Raw genomic sequence first — 22,574 nt, 5'->3', positions numbered from 1 at the left:
TGTGCGTTTGTGCCCCTGGAGGTAGGCAAATTTCAAGTCACAGATAATTTCCGGAATCGATTATAATGTGGCCACTACATGACGGGATTTTAAGAAAATTGCATCAGTGTAAACCTTTTGAGAAACAATTGAATTGGATAACTATGAGTTTTGCATTTGATTAATCCTACAAATGACCATTTTCGGGTCCCGAGACGCCTCAAACTTACGATAAATTGGCTAATTTCTATCTGAACATCTGTGTCAAGCTCATGGGAACGCATTTTAGTGCACAATTATGTTTGATTTCTCCTTTTCGAGAATTACAATGGTTTAGTATCCAACAAATCTATGGCCGGTTCTTCCAGGCATTACGTCCGAATGGCCACATCCGGTATATTTTAAACATTGCAAAACCCTTAAATTATAATGTTGAATATCAAATCTTAATGATTTTTTCAAATTAGAATGATTGTCATTGCAAATAAATAAAGGTAACTTGGCATGTCGTAAAAAATAGCCCTTTTTACCCGACTTGACCCAGTGACCCACCGGAATAACTCCGGCCACAGGAATATTTCCGAGTTCCTCAGGCCACTTCTAGAAACTAGATATGTGGGCCAGTGATCAGACAAAAAATCATTTGAATCCGTTAAGAATTTTCTGAGCGGTGAGAGATTCAGTATTTTTGCTTTCACTCAGGCCTATACGGGTTAACTGTCGCATTTGATGACCAGAGATTCAGCTCGCGAATGTATCCTCTCCACTCCTCTTAAGTGACCATCAAAAGTGCCATGTATTCTGCTTCTGTGGTCGATAGAGCGACAGTAGCTTGCCTTCTGGAGCTCCACGAAACTGCTCCACCACACTGTAGAAATACATACCCACTGAACGATCGTCTGGCCTCCGGAACGTTCGCCCAATCAGCGTTGCTATATCCAGAAACGCCAGATATGCATCCCTCCTGTACGTTAGATTTCACTACTTAACCCCTTTGACGTAACGCGAAATTAGTTTGGCCGCTGTTTAGTGTGGAATCCCAAGATCACTGCAAAACGAGCTGACCACGCTAACAGCATGTCTGATGTATGGTCTCGTGCGCTGTGCAGTTCTCCAATCAGCTCTCGGAATGGAATATCCTGGATCTTTTCTCTTCCCCCCTCATTTCGTGGGCTCATTGTTTTTAACAGTCACTGATTCGCGTCCAGCGGTGTCGCTACTGGATTACAGGAGCTGAGATTGTATTTTCAAGCAACTCATTTATGTACCGTTCCTGATCGATGAAGATGACGCCGTCGGTCCTGGTGACTCGCAGTCCCAGAATTTGCTTGGCTAAGCCTAGGTCCTTCATCTCTAACTCTTCGCTCAACTGTCACACTTCACATCGTCGACCAACCCTTGATCGTTGTAAAACAGATGAAAATCGACCGTTACGATAATGAGCTTACCAACGGTCACTTTGTAGTACGCACACATGTCGTACCTCGAATTCTTCAGTCCCATTCGCTTGAGTTTGTGGTCTAGCTTGATGTTCTGCTTGCTTGTTTGAGTCCGTGCAGAGCTTACTTCAGTCTGCAGACCTTCCTTGGAGCAGCATCGTCTCGGAAGCTCTCGGACTGTTTCGTATATATCTCCTCGTCGTCAAAATCACCTTGGAGAAATGCTGTCACAGCGTCCATTTGGTAGACGAGAAGATCCAGTTGCACAGCCAGCGCAAGAAAATGTCGAACTATGGCGTAGCGGACAACAGGAGAATATGTTTCGCTGTAATCCACACATTTAACTTGCGAGAACCCTTTGATTACAAGTCCAGCCTTGTAGCGCTCAACAGAACCATTCGTAGCGTATTTGATCTCGAAGACTCACTTATTCCTCAACGCTTTGGAAGATCCACCATGTCCCGTTGGAACGCCACGCTACGTACTCTGACTGCATTGCCGCAATCCATTGGCCACGGTCCTTGCGACTCAGTGCTTCCTGCACCGTATCAAGTACCCAGTTTCGTGTTGCAATTCAACAGTTACTTCCTTCGAGTGTGACGTGAGGTCAATTTCCCGAGATGCGGACAACGTCGTACTTGGCTGCGTTGATTCCATGAAGTTGCGAATTTTCGATGCAGGTCACTGTATGGTATCTTAAAATCAGCATACTTGCCTGGAAATCTACGATCTCTCTAACTGCGCCTCATCGTAGAATTCTGAGCAAATAGAGAAGGTTGCTGAGGATGCAGTGGCTCTCCTAGCATACTATCAGCCGTCGAATTTTTACTATCCCTCTCTGCACTGCCGGAATCCTTGCTCAAGTCGACAACCACGTGTTGATCGTCGATCACATTCATCCGGCTCTCGCCATCTACGATCTCTTGCTGATCAACTTCCGTTAAACCATCGGTTCGACAGTCAAATCCGCATTTTCCGTCTCCGGTAACTCCTGTACCGCTCGCTCGTCCAGTATTACGACATCTCGGCTCTCGAATACTTCATTTTTCTTCATGTCGTACATACGCTAGGCTTTGGGACACTTCGAGTAGCCGATCAAAATGCACGGTACCGACTTGAGGCCCCACTTTGCACGCTTAACTTTAAGAACATACGTCATTGCTCTTGCTCTGTCGATGCCGCTTCTGCCCTAAATCGCTTGTCCAACTTACCGTTGCACAACAAACATTTTACTCGATCCTGAATCGTCCGGTTTATGCGTTCGGCCAACCCGTTTTGCTCCGGATTGTGAGACACTGTTGACTCATGACGGATAACGTATGTCTTGAGAAACTCCTCGAAATGCATTCCGACATATACCCCACCATTGTCAGTGCGCAGGCACTTCAACTTCGATTCTACCCCATTACCTCAAATCCCATTACCCCGAATGCCATTAACCCGAACGCCATTACCCCGAATTCCAAAACCACCCATCACCCCGAATTCCAATATTATGGGGAAATGTCATCAATATCATCATGTAAAGATAATTGTAAATTCGGAAAAATACCATTCGGGGTGATGGCATTCGGGGAAATGGCATTCCGGGTAATGGGATAGCATCTCAACTTCTTTCCTGTCTGGCTTTCGGAATAAACCTTGAACTCCAAAAACGCTTCAAACACATCTTCGATTTCAGGAAATAGATGAACGTCATCTTGCTTACATCGTCAATGAAAGCCGACGGTTTCTCCATCGGTGCGAATGCACCACGTCAAGAATGTCACTTGCTCTTTTGACACAATACTTCGCTTCGCTTCCGGCTTCGCGCCAGCTAGCATGCTCTCATTCTTGTACATATGGTATCTACTGGATTCTGGACAGTACTCACTCTTCCAGTGATCCGTTCTACTTCTTACACGCCAGTAACGCCTTCTTCCGAGAGCTCTTTCACGTTCTTATTTGTCGATTTCTGTGGACATTCCGAAGCGTAGTGTCGAAGTTTCTTGCACTTGAAACACCTCATGGCCGATTGGCCGCAGCGCTTGATCCGCCAGCCGTAGTGCTAGAGTCATCTCAACTAAGCAGCACTACGCTCTAAGCTGTAATTATACCTCTCGATACTGAGGCAAGTCGTCGCCAAAACACAGTCCGACAAGTCTTCGCTGATCTGCACATCGTCCAGTGAATTGACAGCAAGTCAAGTTGCCTCCTTGATCATTACCATACGCATTCCGAACGCCCATGCTGCGTAGTCCTCTTGACCCTCTTGACCTTTCAACTTCTCCAGAGATTGATGGGAAGCGCTACTAAACGGAATTCACAATTCATACGTTCTTGCTTCTTGGTTTTTCCCGGGGGCTTCTTCCCTTTGGTCGCCGGAACCGATGACTTGAGCTGGATCGCTTGTTCGTTTTCCATTCCCAACCGGAAAACCGTCTTGAATTGGTTATAATCTGTCTCCCGTTCTTCTCACGGACATTCTTCAGAATTGCTAGAATACTTCTTGCGAAAAAAAAAACAATTTTCGGCTAGTTGGTTGGCCGGTAGCTTGGTTACACCAGTTGCAAACAACTATACTGAACCGATAAAACCATCTGAACAGGTAGGGTAAATTATGTAATTTGGACAGGCTAAGGATGTATCTGGAAACGGCGATCGATTAACTGCATTACATACAAATATTTTATTACGTAATGTTACTTATATGCTTAATGTCTCATTATACTTTGAGTTTCTGGGGAGAAAAAGCTTACAAACTGTAGCATTAGCTTCCAACAACAATAGTGTTTTTTGGCGGCCTGTCTGTCATACATTTCAGACACCTAATATACATTTTGGACACCCTAATGTGAATATAATTTGGACAGACAGGCGTTTACTCAATATCCATACAATGGATTCTTGAAATCATATCATAAAACTTAAAGAGTTTACATGTGAATTTTTTCGTTTATTGGATGTGTATATTGGTGAAAATCAATAATTTCATTTAATGCAAGCAAATATCATCAGATCCACGAAAAACGCCTGCAAGTATGCATGCATGCGACATTCCAGTGTGTCTCATCATATGGCCAAATTATATCAACTGAACAAAAACCATAATCTATTTTAGACAACACTTGATTTATGCCTGTTGCGATAGCATTTCGCCACTTTTGCCATTAACGATAAGTGGCTACCCGGGTAGAGGAGAATTGCAAATGAATAACAAAATTTACCATTAAAATAGAATGTTTGAATAGCAAAATTTAATCTTTGTTTGTTCGAAATGAGAGATAAAATAACAAAAATAATAACTAAGATTGTATGGAATAAAAACTAAATAACATCATATTTTGCCATTGTAATAACAAAATAATAGCAAAAATATAGGCAACCGTGAATAACAACATATGTTTTTATTTAGATATTGATAACAAAATAATAACTAAATAAGCTATTCACGAGTAGATCCAAATAATGGTAATTTTAGTTCTTTGACTTAAATATACTGCTTCGCGACTAAAAATGGATGAACCAACGTGCGAAGTTAGATTTTTGACCAACTTCGTCGCGTTGCGAGTCATTTTGCTATAGTGCGCATCTATGCCCTCCGCCGTGTGCATTATGTGCACTATTGAGAATCGAGTTGCGACGCGGCGAAGTTGGTCAAAAATCAAACTTCGCACCTTGGTTTACCCATTTTCTAACGCGAAGCAGTATATCTAAAAATAGCATGATTAAAAAATAAACTTCTTGCTTTCCTGCAAAAAATTTGCTTTTTAAATCTTCAATGAATATCATACGAATAGTAAAATGAGCTATTATGCCAAAATTTGATGTTGGTTAGTTCTCATGAATTATATAAATATTTTTTTTAATATCAAAATAATGACATATTTTACCGTGAATGCAAAGTTTGTTATTCTTTAGATATTTAATGTTTTTTTAGTATTTTTGCACAAATAACAAAGTTTACCATGATAGTATATTTTGTTATTGATTAGTTATTACATGACTTTCAAGTATAACATACCAATGACAAATTTTGCTATGATTGTATGGTTTGCTATTGAGGAGATATTCAATGTCATATATTAATAACATAATAATGGTTAAACTTGGTATGATTGCAAAACTTGTTCTTATTTTACCATTATTTTGCTATTCACCTCCACCTCTACGTATACGTGAGAACCAATATCTGAAATAATTCATAGAATAAGAATTTGCATATGTGAAGGAAACAGGCACAATAAAAGTGAAAGCCACTGAAGTCAGCACACAGCTAGAGAGCTGGAATTAATTAAATAAATAGTCTTAGTTTATATTATTAGCAAGTAAGTATATTCTAGCTAAGTGTTTAAAGTGTTGCGATATAGTGTTTTGAACTATATAGTGAATTTAGACTAATAAAATTGATATTCAGCTTTAGCTTATCCACCAATTACGGAGTCCGTTTGAGTTTGCTCAAAGAAGTTCCCGACCAATCACCCTACTCTTCGGCAACAATGCCTTAAATACTCATGTTAAGATTATAGATACACTTAGCTTAAATTTTAGACATAGTTCATCATGTTTCCACTTTCAAACTTTTTATGAATGCCTGAGCGCTATTATTGCATTTAATGTATGTTCTTGAAATGCACATCCTCTTGCATTCGTAGGTTTCACAGATGTTCTGTAGATACAATTTACAATTTTTATATTTTTGAAGCCAATTTGTAATTGTTATGAAAATGGTCCGCATTAATTTCCCGTACATGTATTCCTCACCATCTCATTGGAAATAAGCATACAACGACTAGCCTGCCCAAATTATATAAGTTACCCTATACAGTTTAACAACAAATGATTTATGTATATATCGTTTGGCAGGTACGAAGATACTTTTATTTCCTGGGGAGGCGAGAAAACTTCCAACATGGAAAGATCCTTGACCAGTGGGATTCTAACTCACGACCTTCAGCTTGATCTTGTCAAATAGCTGCACGTTTACCGCTAGGACGACTCTTTTCTCCGAATGAACTTTTATCTGACCCGCTTTCGAAAAATGCTGCAGTTCAAAAAGGCTTCAGATTAATCATCAAAGGCAAGGTGTCGAAAAAGAAAGAATGATAAACAACCAAAAGACGGAGATAATTTAAACCTCTAAACTAAACACCAAAATTTCTGAGGACAGTGAAACTCGAAAGAATCACCGATCAAATAACGAAAGGTGCGCATATCAGATGACCGAAACGTCCACTACGTTGGATTTGAAAAAGTTAAGTAAGACAATTATTAGTGCCAATGAGTTGTAAACTGGCGTTCGGGGAAACAACATTCGGTGAAAATTAACACAACCACATGTATGGTTTTGTGCTATGCGTTTTACACGTTTTACACAGTGTATTCTGTGCTTTTACGTGTTTTATGACTCTCAATAGATATCGAGCTGTTTTTTTCGCTGCTGTATTTTTCGTGCTGAGATGGCAATAAAATTTCATTCTGAGGGCTCCAGTCTGATGGAATGCTTAAGTAGTGCAGATCAAACATATAAAATTGTCCAACCTTCATGGTATTTACAGGGCTGTTACAAAAACTTCAAACTGTTATCCGCGATAATCGCGACTTCTGATATTCGATCCGCGCCTGGAAGCACCAATCCGCGCCAAAAAATTATTCCAATTGACTTTGAATCCTTATGTCATAATATCCTATCGATTTATGCTAACAAAATCTTAACATTGTAGTGAAAACTTTATTTTTTTTAAAAAAAATCTGTGTTCTATGATGCACTTCTATTAGTACCGTAATCCAGGGGCAAATTATTCACTATAACTTTATCTTATATTGTCCTTAGGAACTGAGATATGACAACTTGTCCATCAGTGTAGTAACTATTTTTTAGGAAATAATATTAAGATTAAGATGAATCGAAGCCAAACCTATTTTTTTTCTCGTTTTTTTGACAGGCTCGGGCGCCGTAGGGCATAACAGAGCCGAAATCTCTTCTTTTTTAACATTTACATGTTCAAATTTGTATTTATTTTAAAGACTATGTTAGTTTGGGGAAGTTTTAAGGTTAGGGAATACATTTGTACAACAGGAAAGGAAAGGATTTTTCGGGATTTCTTAAGCTACTTAGACTATTATGCCGATGATTTTAAAATTTACGGATGTTTGGTTCTCCCGATTTGTGCTCTTGAAAATTTGAAGTTTGGTTTCGACTCATCTTAACCTTAAATGTTTAAATTAAACCTAGCTTTAAAATTAAGAATTGGAAATGATCCACTGGGGCAAAATTGTTTATCATATAATAATTACGAAGTATAAATTTCTCCATCTACTAAATGAGGACCCGCAATTTGTTATTCGTAATTTTGCTTTATTATATGATAATCAATTTCGCCCCAATGCATCGTTTTCAATTTTTAATTTTCAAGCTAATACAGAAAATGACGTAAAAATTGATTAATATTTCTGTGTAAAACTATCCTTATAAAAATGAAACTGTTTGAGATCTTGTCACGTATGTAGCACCCTTATAAGGTATTGCTTTTTTATATAGATCAAATTCGCCAAATGACCCCGGATTACGGTAATATTTCATAAGTCCGACAGTAATTGGCTAATATACAGTACATTGGATTATACATTTAAAACTCTTTCGATGTTCCATACAAGATGCCCAACTTTCTACCTCCAGATATGAACAACTAATTTCGATAAAACTTCTACAAAATCTTATTGATATATTGAAACAAATGAAATTCAAGATTGGTGATGGCATTGGACAGCACGCAATGCTTATATCGCGTAATATCAAGAATCTGGTTCGTCGTGAATATGTTGACTCGCAGATCCTTTCTTTATCCCACTAACCCAATATCCTTCCCACGGCTACTGTAGATACTCAGAGGCATTCTCGGTCTCTAGTAACAATGGTTGTATAATTAACATTTTTTCCCTTCTCCAATGATCGTAAGGACGTGGCCGCCCCCGTTATCGGCTTTTAAATTATGAGCTTTCTGTTTGCGCAATTTGAGAATGATAGCAAATTGTTAAACTGATATTTTTTTCGATATTGTATCTAGTTACACAATGAATCCTAGCGATCTTAAGAAAGTGCCTTGAAATATCATATTCTGCAATGCTTTTTGTTAAGTGTCGAATTACAGATGGAACGTTATTGCTTTTTATATTTTCCTACACCATATTTTTGACTTTCAAGAATCCGTCATCGTAATTATCGTCATCATCAAAACATTACAAACAAATTTTCTGTTTAAAACTGAAACTTATACGATGAAATTGTGTTCATTGTTTTTCAGTTAGAGAATTGAATGTAGTGAATACATTTTCTTTCATGTAAACTTTCTTGATTTTGAACGAATTCAAATTATTGGACGAAAACAAAAAAATACCTGCAAAAATTAATAACTAAACGGAAAAACTGGGTTCTAGTGATATTGACTTAAATATAAAGTGCACTTTACAGCACTCAATGAGATGAAGAGAGTTTACATTTTTAAATACAAAATTCCTAAAGATGAACTGCACAACTTGCCATATAAAAACAATTTATTGGCGATTTTTGTGGCATGATTTTGGGAATCCGCGATTTTCGCGACAGAATTTCAGTCACTCGCGATTTTCGCGCCTGGCGTACCAAATCCGCGAAAATTGCGAAATCCGCGAGAATCGCGAAATTCGCGACTGTTGTAATAGCCCTGTATTTATTAGAATAGAACTGTTAGACATAAACTGCCCCTACTCGCATAACAGTCCCATGTTATATGGGATTTCCGATATAAATGGGACTGTTATGCGAGTATGGGCAGTAAAGCTCTGTTCAAATATAATTAGTAACGAGTTAACGAAGTAACATGTATTAGATGAGGATCATCTGGTATATCGCTACATCTTCTTTTAACATCTGAATGAAATTTCGCAGACATTGCATTTTAGAAACCTCGACCAACAAAAAATAGAACTCTGTTGGTTCTGTATGGTTGCGATCACATTTCATGAATACTCTCCATATTTCTTTAGGAGGATGCTTTCGACTGTTATAAGTTGCACCGGGGATTTTCTTAGCGGCTTTCAGTCTCAACTGAAATCAATAGGTACTAAAATATTTCTTCTACGCCCAACGTTTCGATTGTATTTTCAATCTTTCTCAAGGTTAAGGACAATTTTGTTCTTTGTCTGGTGGTTGTTTTTTTTTATAGATTGGGGTCAAGTTTATTTTTCACTCAAAATGGTGAGAAGCGAAACTAAGTAGTGTACCGTAGTCCAGTTTTTCCGTTGGTAAACCAGTTAAGATAGAAATTAAGACGAAGTAGGCCGTCATTGAAATTTGTACGCGTCGTTAATGATTGTTGCTAATTCATCTCACGATTTCGAATAAAAGAAAATCAGTTGGTTTTGCACTGACACAGCTAAAAAAGTATCAGCATACTTTATGCATGTTAGCGCGTACTGTGATACTTTTTCAAGTCAATATAAACTATCAAGACTGAGTTATATCACTTTGAAATGCAAGCTGAAAAGTCATCATTGTTGTCAAAACGAATGACGGGCTACTTGTTTATTTGCAAACATCCCGAGGAGGAACAAATAACTCCCCAATAACTTATGCATACCATTTTTTGGTATCATACCAAAATTAGGTATTGTTCAGTTGTCAATACCTCTATTTGGTATTATAATGGTATTGAAAAAAATCTTTAAAACAATTAAAAATACTTCATTGAGGTATTAAAAAGCTATTGAGGTCTGCTGGAGGTATTGAATCACAATTGAAAAATTTCATTTTTATATGAAAATCCATCAAGTATTATTGAGGTATTACAATACCTGATCTAGTTATCAGTTTGGTGTTCGTAGAATATGCTTGAGGTATTATTTGAGGTATTTTACCTCTTATGCAGGGCTCATTCATACCTCATTGAGGTTGTAAGTATTGGAAATTACCTGGTATGGAATACCTCAATTTGGTATTCAGTAGTTATTTTCTTCTGCTCGGGATGCTTCTTCATGTAAATCAACACGTTTGTCAATCTGGAAAGTCCACTGCGACTCTTTTACATAAAAATGTATACGATAGCATTCGCTTATGGTGTTTTCTTCTTAACACTGGAAATTAAGTGTTTGCAAATGCCCCGAAGGGATCCAAGGAAAAGTCTTATCATCACTTAAGTAGAATCTCGCAGTAGATAATATTATTATCAACTCACCTTCTTTTCGATGAACGTGGTCCACTGTTTGCTCACACAGTACATTTGGAAGTTTTGGAAGAAAATAGGGCCCGATGACGTTGAAGGTAGATCAGGTGCACTCGTTGTTAGTCCAATAACCATTCTTGATTTTTCCAGCAGCGCTTTTAGCACCGGTATCAAAAACGAATACTGCTCGGAGTTTCCCACTTCTATTGCACTACTGATAGCCTGGTTCAAACTATACAACAAATAACCGATTTCCGCGGGATCTTGATTCACTCGATTTTGTAATAGGCCATGCAATTTGGCCGTAGCCATTGCCACAATATCCGAGTTGGGATTGTGAGAACACTTCAGCAGCAAGCCTAAACACACATGCGACATTTCGGACCAATCGTCCGAGCTGCTCTGTTGAAACACCATAAGAATATCTAGCAGGGATAGAACACCATCCAATAACTTCGTCGAGCACTTCTTCGAATCATCTTCATTCGGATCCAACACTACCAAATCATACGCAAGCCTCAGCAGTTGAGCTGCATTTTGCTGATGCGTAACAGCGAGCTGTGCATTTTCTCCCAAATCAATTAACGCCGCTTGAACCCCCATTTCGAGAATCCGCAATCTCAAACTCAAGTGCGAGCAGTACAACTCGTTATTTAAAGCTATCAAATTGATACACGCCATCACTTGTCCACGCTCTTTCCAAGAATCATTAGAATTTTCCACACCACGCCACAAAATTGTGAACAAAATATTCGACACAAGATACACTAAATTTTCTTCGTCATTATCTTCGGAACACTTTAACTTGGGATCGTCGGTACCTGCGGCAACACTACTATCCAAATCATCAACACTTCTCGTTGATTGTGTGTCGTCTCTCACAGATGATACTGCCAATGATTCGTCAAACGAAGCATTCTCATCGCTGCTACTCGAAAAAGAGGACGAGTTTTTCTTTCTTCCTGATGCTTCCTCAAAACTCAACGTCAGGGACTCTAAAGTATCCTGAATGTCGGAGGTTTTCTGCCTGATTGCCGAATAAACCGAGGTTATCGACGATGTGATATTGTCAACCACTGCTTCCTGCACACTATCAGCTAACTCTTTGATTTCATTCTCAATCACTGTCGCAGCTTCCGTCATGAAGGAGTTCGGTTGCTTTGAAGTTTCCTGAGCTTTCAATTCCATCGTCTCATCGTCGAACACGATCAGATCATTTTGACCATTTCCAATTGAAGACTCACTTTCCCGTTTTACAATTTCCTCGATGTCGGTCAAAATGAGTCCTTTCTCTTTTTCTTTTTCCGAAAGTGACCGATTCTCGACTGGTTTTTTGATCAACAACCGCGCAATCGACTCTTGCCAACCCACTTGCTTGGCTATCATTTGAGGAGCTTTTGATTTTGTGAAAGTGCTGGTCATCAACCTTCTTGCAATCTCCAGCTTCAACGATAAGCTTGCCAAATTGGCGTGATATATTAAGCACAAAGCCCCGGCGTAACCCATTTCAGAATCCAGACAAAGATTTAGATCCAACAAACCCAGTATCACATCCGGTTCCAGATCGAAGGGGATCATAAACGAGAACAGCCCTGGGTAAAGACTGTTGCATTCTATTGAACTTTCGTAAAGTCGTAGCGCTGCTTTGTGTTTGCTGGAGATTCGTTTGGTGTTTAGCATGCCGCTGATAAACTTCAGTAGCCTTGTATGAACCTCGGTGCCAAAGTGTCGATCTGTGAACAGGGAATACAGCGCTTCCGCCATGTGTGGTTCGTACATTAGCAGAAATATTTGATCCTTGACGTGTTTTCCCTCGATCAGTTGGGTTAGCATTTCGATGATCTCCACAACCACGGGCTCCGATTTCACCGTCGTCAGGAAGGTCAGCAGTGCGGATATCTAAATAATGAAAATTGAGTTAGAGTAAGTAATACACTATTCATCATAAGTACGGACTTGTTAGAAAAAACATTGCTACACACAACTGCCCATATTCACATAGTCGACGTAAGCGCCAATATGACCAAAATGCATGTTTTTTTTTAACTGACAACGGAATGTACGATCGTGAGCAGTTTATACACACCCCTTTGCTTAATGGAAGGAATTTAATCAAATTCAATGTTTTTCACAATTATGCCAAACGGCTATTATACCAAATGGCGATTATGCCAAACGACCGTTATGCCAAATGGCATTATGCCAAACAGCTATTATGCCAAACGACTGTATGCCAAACGGCATTATGCCATACGACATTATGCCAAACGGGGTAGACCCCTTTAGTAGGTAGGTTTTCCTAATCTATAGTTTCGGTCTGAGGCGAGACTCGCGAAGACGGTCTTCTTTTTCTGTGATTGCTGAGTATTTTATTATTCCACTTTGTTTTTAGGGCAAGGTCTCAGATGCCAACCATGCGCACCCCGTTCAAACTCTCACATGAACCTCTCAACATAAAATGATTGCGTTTGCATCACATCGAATCATAAATAGCCTTTTGAGTGAAATTTCATGCCAGCAAACATAGCAGACATTAGAAATAACTAATCATGTGTTCAGATTTATCAGCAACTTTGGAAAAAACTGCTCCATCGACTGAGGTTTTTAATAACAGTTTATTGTGAATACAATACTTTTCACTTTTGCAGCCATACAAACGGCGGGCTGCATTTGACGTTTCGTGACAGCGGAATCTGGGCTGCATATGACGTTGATTTTTTTCCTCTTCGCGAGTCTCAGGTTTCGGTAAATGGAAAAGGATTATTTTATGATGACAGGATGACAAATGGCAACGACAAACGCATTCTTGGATTGTTAGACTGCCAAACTGCAACCACTTGATATGTTTCGTGCGCAGTTAACAAATTTCTGTGAAAGATTTAAAATACTCAGTTTAGCACGATATACGCAAAGATTTACGCCGTTAAGTGAATCCCCCTAATATTATCTAGATAAAGTGCTATTATAAATAGTTAAAAACTACTAACCGAAGCCCTGAATTACTGAAAGAACCAGAAAAAAATGTGAATGAATGATCATACGAATCATGCTAATTAGCTCCACTTGGTGGCATAATACTAAAACTGGTCGCCTTTCCAACAACTGTGCTAAAACCCCCATATTAGCAAATAACCAGGAGCATTAGGGGAAAGCACTCATTTTCGACCTACAAGTATTCTGTGCCAATTTTCGGACTTTTATACAAAGTAGGCCAAAATCGTATGAATGGATCGAAAATTGGTGGTTTTCCTTTATCCTTCTATATAGGCGATGACAAACTTCCCAACTTTGGCATCACCTATAAAGAAGAATATTGCTCGTTCATCTTCTTTTGCAATACTTTTTCAAGCGAGTCGGTACTTATGACGGGTTTTGTATATTGTTATAAGAATGAAAAATAAAACGATCTCACCTCTTTAATGTTGACCTCCTTCTGCAGGTAGTATCGAAGGATCCTAAGCAACGAATCGCGAACCATTTTGGCATCCTGTAGGGGGAGATTGCAATTCGCAGCGAAAAATTCCTGAATCACGTCCAGCAAAAACTGTGTTCCGAAATGCTTGCGAAAATATTTCCTATCGTCTTTGATGATTGCACTAATGTACTGAATGTGTCCAATTACGATTTGGAACGGCGCTCTCGACCAGATACGGAAGTTGAACACCAGGTCTTTGTAAAGCACATGTAGAAGGTCCATGTTGGCCGACGGCATCTCGTTTTGGATCGACTCAATGAGGAGTTGTACCGCCATCAGTACGTTAACATCGAACCACGCTTCGTTACATGTTTGTAAAAGCTGACTTACCAAAGAAATGCCTTCATTTTTCAGTATGCTTTCTTTGTTTAAATCGTTTCCGTGCATAAAATTTCGCACCAAACAAATAAAGCATGCAATAGGGTTCTGAATGATCTTATTTTCGGTTAAGGAATTTGGTTGCAGCATTTCCCAGTCACCGAAGTGGTCCTCTCTTGTTGGTGAGGCCACCGGTGTTAGTGGAAGTAGCTCATCAGAAGTGGGAATGTCACACGCTGGGATCTTACAAATGTTGTCTAAAATCGGTAAAAGCGCCATCATCCCTCCAACTCCGTTAATGGCGTTTTGAATTGACAGTATACTAGAAACATTCGCTACCACGTGGCCATTGTATTGATTTCCTGGGGCTAGATCTAAGCATAAACCGTCGTAGCAAGCACTCGGTGAAAAGCAGAACACAAACTTGGAAGCCATGTCGAACGATTCAATCATATCCGTCGCGAGTACATTGGCAATACTGGGACCAGCCTCGAACAGACTTTTCAAATTTATATTCGTATCGGCCAGGAGAACACTTCCCAGCTGTCCTTTCAAGCAGATTGCCTCTCCAAACACCAGATCTTGCATTCCGATTGGGTACGATTTTACACTTGGATCCAGGGATGATGGCGATTGCCGGGCAGGTAGGGTGAAATAATTGGGTACTTGTGAAACAATCCCCGGAAAGAAAGTCTTCTCCATTAGACTGGGAAACAGTCCGCTTCGAGGCTTTTCATCTTTTTCTACTGGCGGCGGCGTACTCTCCGGTGATGACGTCATGCGAGCTGCGTTCGAGTGGTGAGATGTGTGCGACACTTTTCGTACATTGTTGTATGGAGCGCCAATAGCACAGTAATAGAATACCTGCAAAAAAAGAGAAAGAGTTAAACTTCTACTTAACAAATCGTACAATTTTGTCTTATTCTCTATTTTCTGACGCTGGTGTCTTATTTATATCAGGACAATTCTCTGCACGTATGTGTAAAGACAATGAACATTACCCTTTGCTTGAGATCTTTTCCTGCACAGAACCGCCTTCCAGTATTACTATTGAGAAGTGCCAGTACATATAATATTCTAACATGAGAAACAGAGGTAACCTCGGCAAGCTGCTTATTGTAGCCGAAACATACATTATTGTAGAGGACCAGCTGTACTGCTAGTTTGCTATTAGAGTTTGAATGTTGCTCACTACGACATTTCAACGGTGTCTCTGCCATAGCTCGATTTACTCATCTGCGGCATGATCTAGCCGTGGTCACGCGTGGTTTTGTACAGCTTTTAGTGCTACAACGCGTTCTACCATTAGGCAGGAATCACACCAAAGTCCAGTACAGCTTCTACTGGACGCTTATTATGAGGCTTTGGAAATTTTAACGGTCATTGACACACGAGCCATAATTTCATCCCATTTTACCGCCTGCATTCATACAACACGCATGACATTTATCGTTTGTGGAAGATAAAGAGCCATGAACTGGAACAAGACAGACACACACCACCCACTGTTTGGCGCTGATCACTGTGTGTCAACAATTGTAACATTCGCTGACCCATCCTTGATCTGATCAAGAAACAGAGGCGAATATTTTGTATTTTCTGGGGTGTTCAATGGTCCCATAGATTATAATTAGGTTGTTAAAGACTGTATTACCAGAAAATATGAAAGTTATTAATAATTTTATGCAAAACATAAATCACCCGAATGGCTTGATACTGTTGCAGTAGAGGGACATGGGGCAAGAGTGACACCCGGGGCAAAAGTGCCACTTCTAATTTCACGTAGGGGAACTGGGGGTAAAATGAACACCCTAAGCAGTTTTCATGTTTTCTTGCTTATGAAGCTGTCAGATTCATTTTCAATTGCACAGAATTGAAGAAGGGTGTTAATGCAATGTAACAAGTGGAAATATTGTGATGGAAATAAATGTTTATCAACATTATTATAATTTTGAAAATTTCTTTCCGTAGGGTAATATGAACATATACTTGGGGGTAAAATGAACATATAAGGGGGGTAATATGAACATACACTGGGGGTAAAATGAACACATGCTGGGGGTGAAATGAATACTATTCAAATTGAACGGGTTGCGGCACGATTCTCGGCATCTGGTACATGATCAATGAAGATCTCACAGACATTCCGGATTCGATGGAACGTTTAGCCGCGACCATTTGGATGGCTGTCCATGTCTGTCTTTTTATTTTCTCTGAAAAACTCTCGACATCTGAAATAAAATCCAGAAGTATTTGCTCTGCCATGGTGTTCATATTACCCCCATCTCGAGTGGTTCATTTTACCCCCATGGATTTAACATCTTCAAATCATTTGTTCTAGGAATTTAGAAGATAAAAATACTTTCAATTTCCTTCTACTAATCATAAATACTTTAAAGATATGATGTGCTACGCAGTTCAATAGATTTTTGATGGTTTAAGTCATAAAAACCTTAAATTCCACGAGTATAAATTACATCATATGAGAAAACGGAGAAGTGTACTTTGTTTTTATTTACTTTTCCAGCTTTTGACAGTTCTAGATCGCGCTAGAGTTGTCGAAATAGTTCCTTAGTCTGAGGATTAAGGATGGTGCTATATTTTGCATAGATTTGTAGCATAATTACCGTAAAACAAACACTGTTCATTTTACCCCCCCTGTTCATTTTACCCACAGTTCCCCTAGTTCAAATCAATTTTTTGATGTTTAACGCAGGATAAGAATACATTGAGTACAAACTGAGGGTTGTGTAAATATTACAGTTAAAAATGTTTAGTACAAAAAATTAGAAAAATGTCTTTAACTCACCAACGCGAAAAATGCGATGCATTATAAGAATGTACGACTGGAAAACAAGGTTTGACTCCCAATAAATACAAAACATATTAAGGGTATTCACTTAAGAGCGTAATTCACTGCGTAAGTCATGCTAAACTGATTATATGAAATGTTTCATAAACCTGCGTAAATAATCAATGAAACATTTTAGTATGTCAAAATCAATCGTAGAATGCTTTGGTAATGTCATGTAATATCAGTGTGTCACTATGGGAATTCCAAGAAACACAAATATTATGTTATGAAAATTGTAAAGATTAGAGATTAAAATAGAATATGCTGGGAAAATTTAAGTGTACACTTGCAAATAAAATCCAACATGTGATTCTACGTCTACGTGGTTTTCGTTTACGTTGGTCCCGTGTTTTTTTTTTATTTTTTTTTTAATTTCTTTATTAGTATCATTCCAAACATTATATTCATTTCTTATATCTAGATGTTCTGTGTTATTAGACAACACTATCATCCTAATTTGGTAAAACAAATTTAAGATTTTATTAACATTTTGTTAACAACATATAACATTTCATTTGCCGTAGCAGTTCAGATTTTTTACAGGTGAGTTGATTTCACCTGCTTATAAGAGAAAAAAAACGCTTCAAATATACTTAACCTAACTTAACCTAAACATATAACGCATTAATCGTGGCAATAGAAGATTGTAACGATTTTTGCCTGAAATTATTTATTATTTTATTTGACATTTGTTCCAATGTTTCAACATTGGATATTCTATGTAACTCATTGGTACTATACCAGGGAGGAAGTCTCAGAATCATTTTCAAAATTTTATTTTGAATTCTCTGCAGAGCTTTCTTCCTGGTATTACAACAGCTAGTCCATATTGGTACAGCATACAACATGGCTGGCCTGAAAATTTGTTTGAATATCAAAAGCTTGTTCTTAAGACAAAGTTTTGATTTTCTATTAATAAAGGGATAGAGACATTTTACATATTTATTACATTTGGCTTGAATGCCCTCAATGTGATTTTTGAAAGTTAAATTCTTATCAAGCATGAGCCCTAGATACTTAACTTCATCTGACCAATTTATTGGAATCCCTCTCAACGTGACAACATGTCTACTTGAAGGTTTCAAATAAAGAGCTTTTGGTTTATGTGGGAATATTATTAGTTGAGTTTTGGAAGCATTAGGAGAAATCTTCCATTTTTGCAAGTATGAAGAAAAAATATCCAAACTTTTTTGCAATCGACTACAGATGACACGCAGACTTCGACCTTTGGCGGAGAGGCCTGTGTCATCCGCAAACAAAGATTTTTGACATCCCTGAGGTAACTCAGGTAAGTCAGATGTGAAAATATTGTATAATATTGGTCCCAAAATGCTGCCTTGAGGAACACCAGCTCTTACAGGAAGTCTTTCAGATCTGGAGTTCTGATAATTAACCTGAAGTGTACGATTTGACAGATAACTTTGAATTATTCTAACAATGTATGTTGGAAAATTAAAGTTTTTTAATTTTACAATCAAACCTTCATGCCAAACACTGTCGAATGCTTTTTCTATGTCTAGAAGAGCAAGACCAGTAGAATAGCCTTCAGATTTGTTGGAACGGATCAAATTTGTTACACGTAAAAGTTGATGAGTGGTCGAATGTCCATGGCGGAATCCGAACTGTTCATTGGCAAAAATTGAATTTTCGTTGATGTGGGCCATCATTCTGTTCAAAATAACCTTTTCAAAAAGTTTACTGATGGAGGAAAGCAAACTGATTGGACGATAGCTAGAAGCTTCTGCAGGATTTTTGTCTGGTTTTAAAATTGGAACAACCTTAGCATTTTTTCCATTTGTCAGGAAAATATGCTAATTGAAAACATTTGTTAAATATATCAACTAAAAATGATAAGCTACTTTCTGGAAGTTTCTTGATGAGGATGTAGAAAATTCCATCATCGCCAGGAGCTTTCATATTTTTGAATTTTTTAATAATAGTTCTCACTTCTTCCAAATCAGTCTCCCAGGCATTTTCGAAAACGTTCTCTTGATTTAGAATATTTTCGAACTCATGAGTAACTTGATTTTCAATTGGACTAGTAAGTCCTAAATTAAAATTGTGCGCACTTTCAAACTGCATAGCAAGTTTTAGAGCTTTTTCGCAATTAGTTAGTAATAATTTGTTTTCCTCTTTCAATGCCGGTATTGGCTTCTGAGGTTTTTTCAAGATTTTAGATAATTTCCAAAAGGGCTTAGAGCCAGGGTCCAATTGAGAAATTTTATTTTCAAAATTTTTGTTTCTTAATTGAGCAAAACGTTTCTTGATTTCTTTCTGCAAATCCTGCCATATAATTTTCATAGCAGGATCGCGAGTGCGTTGAAATTGTCTTCTCCTCACGTTTTTAAGACGGATCAAGAGTTTAAGATCATCGTCTATAATCAAGGATTCAAATTTTACTTCACATTTTGGAATTGCAATGCTTCTGGCTTCAACAATGGAATTTGTTAAAGTTTCAAGAGCATTGTCAATATCAAGTTTAGTTTCTAAAGAAATGTTAACATCAAGATTGGAGTCAACATACGTTTTATATATATTCCAGTCGGCTCGTAAATAATTGAAAGTGGAGCTGATAGGATTGAGAATCGCTTCTTGGGATATTTGAAATGTAACAGGGACATGATCAGAATCAAAATCAGCATGAGTAATCAGTTGGCTACAAAGATGACTAGAGTCGGTTAAGACCAAGTCAATCGTAGATGGATTTGGTCCCGTGTTTAGTAAAGGTAGTTGAACCGGGTACACGGGGTACATGGCTCCTTGTAGCATGTGAGACAGAAATAGCACCTATTTGGCTTTGTTATGTAGCTCCCATTAAATATCATCTCCACGTTTTTCCATACCATTGGTCTTCCAAGTTATGCACATATGAAGATCATGGACATCTCGGTTTTCACGATACAAGCAAAATTATCCTGAGTGACCACAAACAGTTCTGGCCCTCATTTATTGCTGTTTCTTAGGTTGAATTCAGGTTATTTGATCAAATAATGAATGCATAAGCATCAGTTTTGAAAAATATCCTCCGTCGAGAAAAAACGATTTTGAGTTCAAACAACAGACCTTGGATAACTGTCCGACTTTTACAATGGATAACTAGATTGTATTTCTTTGATTTGACATTCTATAGAAGCAGAAGAGGAATATTTCATATGAAATATTTCATTGCTAAAGTTACGCAGGATTTCGATTTACGCAAGTTTTAGTAATTACCCCTATTGATTTTTCCGCACAGTAATCAAATAAACTTTTATTTTTCTTGTTTAATATTGCATTAAATCAATGTTTCCTACTAAATAAAATCAAAACAAACCATCTTGTCATTCAAAATGGTTTCTGACAATTTTTACTATTATAGTTACAGTTAAATAAGATGAGAACTAAATTAATTTCATAAAATACTGTTTAACTACAAGTCAACTTTTATTCCTCATTTTATTTTTATCTTTACTTACTCTAAAATGTATCGTTTAGGCGGGGAAATGATAATATACAAAATTTGTGGCATTTTGCTCTGGTGCCAAGACTGGGGCAAGAAGACCCCATACGAGTGGCAGTCTTGCCCCGTGCCTCGTCGAAAAACCTCATAAGAAGGGACATTTTCAAAAATCTAAAATCAACATGTGTTTCTTATATTTTTGAAATCTATCGATAACATCATTAAGAACAAGAGGTGAGCTTGCCCTACACTGGAATAATCTTCAAAAATTGTGCTAATCAACCATGATTTGAACCTATATACCTTCTTGCCCCCAGCCCCTCTATGTGAGAGTTGCTGCTATTGAACGCTCTCGTGTCACGTACCAAACGAGGGAGTCAATGTTTACATTCATAGGGCAAACTGTTACGGTTCGCGTACTGTTACAATTTCCGAATATGGTTCGATCGGCATAATCGGATCAAAATTCAAACACTGCTTATTATGCTTTGCTGCACTGCCAAGACTCGTTTTACACTTAAGGGGTCATGCACAAATTACGTCACGCTCCAAGGGGGGGGGAGGGGGTCGAGCCAAGCGTGACAAGCCTTACAAAATTTTCGGAGGACCCATACAAAAAGTGTGACTAAGGGGGGGAGGGGGTCAAAAATGTTGAAATTTAGCGTGACATAATTTGTGTACTATCCCTAAAGCTAGCATCACTTTCATGCTTGCCGGCTAAGTTTCGTTACTCAGCAATAATTTGCTTTCGCTTCGCTGCTTTCCGAACTCTTCTGGTCACTCAATTGGATGCCGAGGTCCATCTAGCAATTGCGATTGAAAGAAGACTTCCGGTTCACTGGTGCCGGAGTCGATACAAATACCTGGTGGAGGATGGTATCACTGGCGCTCCGTCTGGCGATCCCGATGGCAGGACGCCATTTTCTGCACGACGCTGTCCGGGCTTAGAACGCTGCGATGAGCTGGAGGGCTTGATCGCTAACTGCGCTTCACGTCTCTTTGTTTCAATCAGATTCGACGCGACTTCCAAATTTGCTAGGATATTGTCCGATAGTCTTGCAACATGCCCAGCGCATCCTTCCAGTTTTCGCAATCTTCTGGATACTAAGGTCGCTTTGAAGTCTGGCGAACTCGTGGTTCATTCTTCGCCACTTTACAACTTTAACACCGTCAAAGATGGTCCTAAGCATCTTTCGTTCAAACAAGCCCAGGTGCTTGCAAGTCCTCTTCCAGCATGGTTCATTTGTACATGGTACATTTGGTGCTGCTTAAATCTTTTTCAACCGCAGTTTCTTCATGAGCCCATAGTCTCCAAATCTCGCAATTAACGTTGTTGTCAGTTGTTAACAAGGATCCAAAGTAGATGAATTTATCAACCACCTCGAAAGTATTCCCGTTTATTGTAACATCGTTTCATAGGCTAGCCCTGTCGCGCTCGGTTCCGTCTATAAGCATGTACAGTCAACTCTCCCTTAATCGATATTTTATATCTCAATATCGAGTTAGAGAACCATAGTAAAAGTTAGTTTCCATTACTACCTCGATAGTTCCTTGGATCGCAGTTACACTGGTTTTATGTTCTGTAAGTCGATACCTCCCTAACTCGATGATCCTTTTATTATCGAGTTATGGAGAGGTCACTGTACTTTGTATTTTATGCATTCACCGCCAATCCGACTTGTCACTTCACGTTTTAGGCGGGTGTACAAAAATGTTATCGTTTGAAATATTCTGAATATCTTATTCCGCGCTGACAATCATCAGCAAAGTAAACAAATAAGCTGGATCTTGTAAAAATCGTACCTCGGTTGTTGAACCCGGCTTTCCGCATGACAGTACATTTTGTCTAGAAATAAGCGGGTTTGCTGCTATCCTTTTCTTTAATATCCTT

The 22,574-nt window shown here is 38.6% G+C and overlaps 1 protein-coding gene across 2 annotated transcripts in view; it reads right to left on the bottom strand.

Moving 5' to 3' along the window:
- LOC5573590 (neurobeachin-like protein 1) overlaps positions 1–22,574 on the bottom strand; it is a 232,880-nt gene that overhangs the window by 171,093 nt on the left and 39,213 nt on the right. For both annotated transcript variants that reach the window (XM_021848942.1, XM_021848943.1), the window contains 2 exons: positions 14,010–15,254; positions 10,610–12,496 (listed from right to left, as the gene is read on the bottom strand). In XM_021848942.1, coding sequence (XP_021704634.1) covers positions 10,610–12,496; positions 14,010–15,254 — 3,132 coding nt within the window. The remainder of the gene's footprint in view (positions 1–10,609; positions 12,497–14,009; positions 15,255–22,574) is intronic.

This window comes from Aedes aegypti, chromosome 3 (assembly GCF_002204515.2).
Source record: "Aedes aegypti strain LVP_AGWG chromosome 3, AaegL5.0 Primary Assembly, whole genome shotgun sequence".
Lineage (NCBI taxonomy): Eukaryota > Metazoa > Arthropoda > Insecta > Diptera > Culicidae > Aedes > Aedes aegypti.
Note: the sequence above shows the minus strand (reverse complement) of the source record. Positions and strands in the feature narration are given on the sequence as shown.